The 6,667-nt window shown below is 43.0% G+C and overlaps 1 protein-coding gene and 1 long non-coding RNA gene across 2 annotated transcripts in view; one reads left to right on the top strand and one right to left on the bottom strand.

The window, feature by feature from the left end:
- POLE3 (polymerase (DNA directed), epsilon 3, accessory subunit) overlaps positions 1-1,467 on the top strand; it is a 2,731-nt gene extending 1,264 nt beyond the window's left edge. Inside the window, 1 exon segment of the mRNA XM_006771214.2 lies at positions 1-1,467. This exon segment is cut by the window's left edge and continues 42 nt beyond it. Within this exon segment, the coding sequence (XP_006771277.2) occupies positions 1-96 (96 nt within the window). The 3' untranslated portion in view covers positions 97-1,467.
- A 3,868-nt stretch (positions 1,468-5,335) lies between these two features.
- On the bottom strand, positions 5,336-6,654 carry LOC107184307. The gene is made up of 2 exons (XR_001515125.1): positions 6,200-6,654; positions 5,336-5,491 (listed from the first exon to the last, which is right to left on the bottom strand). It is a non-coding gene; the product is annotated as an uncharacterized LOC107184307 (long non-coding RNA).
- Between the last annotated feature and the right edge of the window lie 13 nt (positions 6,655-6,667).

Genomic DNA, 6,667 nt, shown 5'->3' with positions numbered 1-6,667 from the left:
GAAGAGCAAGACAAGAGCCGAGAGGAGGACAATGACGAAGAGGAGGAAAGGCTGGAGGAAGAAGAACCGAATGAGGAGGAGGAGGTGGACAACTGAATGAACGGGGAGGAGACGGGCGCCGAGAAAGGGACCACTCTGAACTGCAGCCTGGGGCTCTGGGCGCCTTTCCCTCCCTCCCGGGCAGAGCGGTCTCAGGCCGAAGAGCCGAGAAGATCGAACGTGACATCTCGCTAGAAGTTAGCAAAGCCAGCGCCTGCCAGACTCAGAGCATCTGAGGAGCGGAGCCCTGTTTTGCTTAACCGGTCTGAAGGTTATGGCTTTTTTTGGACAAGAGGGGCTCTGAACTGATCATTCAATCAGCCAATATGATCTCATTTGCTTGTGTGTATGATTAGGCCGTTTTTGATTCCCGGGTCCCTCCCACCCCCACCAAAAATAGTAACGTCCATGCCCCTGCTGTGTTCCAGGTCACAGGAGGCCGTGGAGGCTCAGGAAAAACTGGGGCTTAGTTAGCGGTCGGCCTGTTTGTACAGTATTTGGCAATACTGGCTCATTACAGTGATCAAAGCGGCTTAGCCGAAAGAACAATGAAATCTGTGGTCTCTCCACTTGACAGTTAATTCTGGTTTCTACCAGCCCACTTGGCTTGGGGCCCTTCTGTATTGCCTGTAGGCATTTGACCTGTTAGGTGTTGCTCTCCACACATAGGCTTGTTAAGTCCTCAGGACAGCGGACATCAACAAGCAAGTATGCCAGTGCCTTGATCTTACAAAGCAGGTGGTTTCGTCTTCGATGCACCTCCTTGTCTGCCACTGCACAGCTTTAGGGTCTGTTGTCACCTCCTGGAAGGTATAAAATCCCAGGCTTTCTCTTCTTGTAGTCCGTGTCCCAGACCTGTGACTGCGGCTTTTCGTTCTTCCAATTCATGACAAGTTCCAAACTTTATTTCTAGGCACAACTTTCTCCTGTGCGTCTCACTTCCTGCCTCTCCTCTGCTCCCCATCCCCATTCTCCCTCCTTTTTTCCCCCTGCCAGTCCAGAAACTTGGATAACCTAATCTCGTATCTTTTGTGTGTGTTTTTTCTATTCTTTCTTTTTTTTTTTTTTAATGTCATGTCTTTTAAAAATGGTTTTGTAAACCTCTGTGAAACGTAAAGGAAATCTGATGGTGCTCAGGAATCAAATCCTCTCCCTCCCCTGTCTTGCCTTCCTCCCACCCCGCTTTTAACTGCTTCTGAAGTACCTCCGTTGACCTTTCTTAAGTTTGGGGAGTTTTTCCTCTCTTTCCATTTAGTGCTCCAAGCACTTTTTTGCTTGTCTCTAAGGCAGCTGACAGGTAGTGAAGTGTAGTTTGACACTGTTAATTTGTTAAATTAATACAGTGAAAAATTTGTTGATAAATGAGAGAAGAATGTTGAGAAAATTATAAGGCTTTGTACAAATAAAAGAGCACTCTTGTTAAATGTGGTGACTCCTGTTTCATCCTCCTGGTTTGTAGCATGCTTTGGGGGAATACCTCCCGATGAGGCCTTACACAGTTTTGGGGCTGTGGACTGGGCCAGACCTTTGTAAATACGGGATCGTCATTGCCTTGGATGACCAGCAGATGCTGCTCGTTCGCAGGCCAGGGAGCTGCTCTTCAGCCACCGCAAGAGCTTTCATGGCTCTGCTGACATCCTTTACATCAGGGGTTCCCAGCGTGGGGGCGTGTGCCTCACAGGGGGGCAATTCGAGAATGAGTTATGACAGTGACTTTTTTGCATTTTTTATGGTTCTAGTGGCCTCATATACAGTATATAAATATGTATTATGACATTTGTGCATTTCAGTTCTCTCTTACTTGTTTTGAAACTTTATTTGCTATTTTTGATATCACTTCATGTTACTATTTTTTTAACAATAGTACTTCAGCTGTTCTTTTACTTTTCTCTTTCATGGATGCCATGTTCTTTGGAAGCTTGTTTAGACCAAGTGAATGGCCTTTCAGGCTTTCTCCATGTGAAGAGGAGTTCACTTTTTGAATAATAAGAATTATATGTCATGGCAAGGGTGGGGGGCATCAGGATTTAGAGATGCTTAGGTGGGGCATGGCCAAAAAAAGATTGGGAACCACTGCTTTACATAATAGATGCTTAACAACTCTAAAATGTTTATTGAGTGCTGTGTGTCTGGTGTTGTATTACCTAATCTACATAGCTTTCTCAAATCATGAATTTATAAATAACATTTCACAAAGATACAACCCCAAAAGTCATTAGATCCAGTGTAGGTTTTTTCCCTTCTCCACAGAAATATCATTTATTAATTCCCATGAGCACCACTTGGCTAAGACCTCAAGTCCCATCTGGACTCCTGTGACTTCCTTTGAGTTCAGTTTCCTGCCTCGTCTCAGCTTCCCCTGTATACTGCTTGCCAAATGGATCTTCCTAGAACATTGCTATTACAGTCACTTGATGTTTCCTATTAAATCCATACTGAAATGTTATTTCATACCCTGCTTAAAGAAGGCTCACCTTACCATCTATTCTAATCTACTACTCCAACAGAAGGCCGCAGTCAAAAATGAGTCCCCAAAAGAACCCCACTTCCACATGGCTTTAGTTCTTACCAAAGTTTACCTAAGAAAAGTCATGTTTCCTGAGAGTAGGAACTATGACTTAAAACTATAATTTAAGAAGTGGGAAGAATACTTGAGGTAATCCATCAGTTTTTCTCATCTCTATCATTCCTGTAGTGGTATCTGGATTTTGAAGATTCCTTACTAGGCTAAGGTAATGTTTCTCTCTCTCTCTCTCTCTCTCTCTCTCTCTATATATATATATATATATATATTGGTTTCAGAGAGGAAGTGAAAGGGAGAATGATAGAAACATCAGTGATAAGAACCACTGATTGGCTACCACCTGCCCCACACTGGGGATCAAGCCCACAATCCCCAGACATGTACCCCAACTGGGAATTGAAATTCAACTTCTTGGTTCATAGGTCTACCCTCAACCACTGAGCCATGACAAACCGGGCTCTCTTTTTCCTTCTTTTTTTTTTTTAACCACAGCCCTTCATGCCTAAAGATTCTAACCTGGATTTGGAGGGTGAGAGCGTTACCATCCTTACCCATGCAAAATTACTTTTGCAGCCTAGTCTATTTTTTTAAAAATATATATATATTATTGATTTTTTACAGAGAGGAAGGGAGAGGAATAGTTAGAAACATCGATGAGAGAGAAACATCGACCAGCTGCCTCCTGCACACCTCCCACTGGGGATGTGCCTGCAACCAAGGTACATGTCCTTGACCGGAATTGAACCTGGGACCTTTCAGTCCTCAGGCCGATGCTCTATCCACTGAGCCAAACTGGTTTGGTCTATTTTTTATTTACAGAAAAATTGCAGAGTACAGAGAGATCCCATTAAATTGGCCAAACTAGTTTGTATTTCATCTGTTTTTCCACTAACATTCTTTGTTCCAGGATCCAAACCAAAATACCACATTGCATTTGGTGAACCAATTTATTTTTTTAATCCTTCCCTGGGAATATGGGCTTTGTTTTGTTTTTAATTGATTTTAGAGAGAGGAAGAGAGAGAAAAACATTAATGTGAGAGAGACACATCAATCAGTTGCCTCCCATACTAACCCCAACCAGGGATTGAACCTGCAACCTGGGTATGTGCCCTGGCTGGGAATTGAACCCTCAACCCTTCCATGCACAGGATGACACTCTAACCAACTGAGCCACACTGGCCAGGGCACCAATTTTTTTTACATTGAAATTCACAGAACATACAATTAACCATGTTAAATATATATTTTATTGATTTTTTTTTACAGAGAGGAAGGGAGAGGGATAGAGAGTTAGAAACATCAATGAGAGAGAAACATCGATCAGCTGCCTCCTGCACCGCCTCCCCTACTGGGGATGTGCCCATAACCAAGGTACATGCCCTTGACCAGAATCAAACCCAGGACCCTTCAGTCCACAGGCCGACGCTCTATCCACTGAGCCAAACCGGTCAGGGCAAAATTAACCATTTTAAAATGAGCAATTCAGGGGCATTCAGCAGATTTAAAATGTTGTGCAACCACTTTTATCTAGTTCCAAAACATTTTCATCAATCCAAAATAAAAACCCTTACCAATCAAGCAGTTACTCCCCATGTTTCCCTCTCCCAGCCCTTGGCAACCACTAATCTCTATTTTTATAATGGTCTTCACAGCATTTAGCACAATGCCATGTACCTTCCTAGGAAGCACAATAGTGTAGTGGGGGGAGGGGTATTTTTACTTTTTTAAAAAATTATACATACTAAAAGATGCAGATAAATTTAGAGGTTGATGAATTTTCACAAACTGAACACATCCATGTAACATACTTAGATCAATAAGCAACATGACCAGCACCCTTAAAAAAAGCCCCTTTGATCTCCCAGTCACTCTCTATCTCCCCAGTAGTAATAGCTATACTGACTTAAAACAACACAGATTAATTTTGCCTGGGTTTGTATTTCATATAAATGAAATCATAATATGTACTCCTGTTTGACTACTTCTGTTCAATGTTATGTTTAATATTTATTCATATTGTTGCATTCACAATACTTTTTTATAGATCAGAGTGAAAGATTAAGGTAAAATTTGCAGAGAGTGGGGGTGGGAATAGGTCTTCCAGGCAAAAAAAAAAAAAAAAAAAAAGAGAGAGAGACACATGGGAAAAATAGATAACACCAAACAGCAACATTTTAAAATTGTCTCCCAATTTGGGCTCCTAGAGGTAAGGTAGATGGTCCTAATTATTTTTAGTTATCAAACTCAGAGTTGAAACAGGTGTCATGAAAGAAATGTTGGGCAGGGGGTCAAATAAAGGGGGAGGAGGGAGCAGTAATTATCCCTATGAGTTGAGGAGTATGTTTAGCAAACATTGCAAAGTAAGTGTGTGTGGTGGGGCCAATTTTTTAATCTCCCTGGAAATTGTTTTCCCAATTTGTAAAATGAGGATAGTAACTGTTGTCAAAATCAGATAAGTGAATATAAAATGTACGGTACTGTTTCTGACTCTCATGCGCGCACACACACAAACACATTACTTCCTGTCAACTGGACACAAATGAATCTGGAGGCTTTGCTAAAATAAATTTTTATTCAAGTGTCTAGGTTTGCGAACCTGAAACACAACTAACATAATAACGAGTTTTGCCCTGGGGCACATACCTAGGTTTCCAGTTAAGTCCGGGTCCTCAAAGGATATCTATCTATCTATCTATCTATCTATCTATCTATCTATCTATCTTCTCACCCCCGCCCCCCATCAATTTTTTTTTAAAAGCTTGAGTTTTTGAGTAAAAAGCACTTTTTTTTTTTTTTTACAAGAGTCAGTTCTGCATTCTTAGCCTCTGGGTTGATCCAAGATGGTAATATTCCAGGTCTGGTTTATTAACTGAGTTGCTCAGATGGTTATCTATGGGGGTCATGTATATCCAGGCATGGATGCACAACTAAAAAGTTTTAAGTTCCCAGGCTAGTTAGCAAGAATAGAATTGGTTTCCTATGCCTCAGCCTACTTGATTTTAATAATTTAGCAGCTTGACCACACTGATTCCATTTTATTTCTTCACTCTTCCTCATTCCTTTCTACCACCTTCCTTATTTGAACACAAATCAGAACTCCAGTAGCTAGGAACTAAACGATGTCCTACTTCCTTAGCATTAAGCCTCTCTACCTCTTTAGCTTGAAGTATAAAACAGGTTTGGGTTACAGATTATGAGAAGCAAAATTTGAGTGTAAGTGTAGTACAATCGACTGGCATCTTCACGATTCAAAGTTAGCTTTTCCATGATCCCTGATTCACCTTTATAAAAGCATTCCTTTGCCCTAACCGGTTTGGCTCAGTGGATAGAGCATCATTTGGCAGCGGACTCAAGGGTCCCGGGTGCGATTCCGGTCAAGGGCATGTACCTTGGTTGTGGGCACATCCCCAGTAGGAGGTGTGCAGGAGGCAGCTGATCGATGTTCCTAACTCTCTATCCCTCTCCCCTCCTCTCTGTAAAAAATCAATAACACGTATTTTTTATTAAAAAAAGCATTCGTTTGCTAGGGTATTGGTCCCGACCACCACTTCACCCAAGCCCACAAAGCCTCACTAGATTCCTCCCGCCCTGCACGTACTCTGTCCCAACTCCCCCCAACCCGCGCCCACACACACCTTTGGTCAGATCTCCCATTGTACTCCTCCTGAGGCCTCAAGTGCCCATGTCATTCAAATCACATCTCCCAAGCCACGGCACAAATTAGATCCTCGGCAACTACGATGGATTACATTTTCTCTTAAAACTTGGAAGGCGGCTGGTGCTGAAATAAAAAACTTTCAAACGCTCGGTCCGCAAAAACGAACTTAGCAATTGTGTTGGGCATCACGGTGTTGTCCTTGACGTCGCACTATGTCAACAAATAATTAACCAGCGCCAAGTGTGCTGTACATTGCGAAGACGAGGACTGCAAGGAGCCCCTCGGGGCTGTCACCGCTCCGGAGAAAGAAAGGTTCACTCGCCGACACCCCTGAGCCTCCCCCGCGCCGATCTCCGCCCACGCGCTGGTCCCGCCTCACACGCACGTGAGCCCCGAGGCCTAGCCAATCGGATGTGCCGGAGGGTTGGCGAGCCCGCCCGCCCCT

The sequence above is a fragment of the Myotis davidii genome, unplaced genomic scaffold (genome assembly GCF_000327345.1).
Source record: "Myotis davidii unplaced genomic scaffold, ASM32734v1 scaffold64, whole genome shotgun sequence".
NCBI classification, from domain to species: domain Eukaryota; kingdom Metazoa; phylum Chordata; class Mammalia; order Chiroptera; family Vespertilionidae; genus Myotis; species Myotis davidii.
The sequence above is the reverse complement of the archived record's forward strand: the minus strand, read 5'-3'. Positions and strand labels throughout refer to the sequence as shown.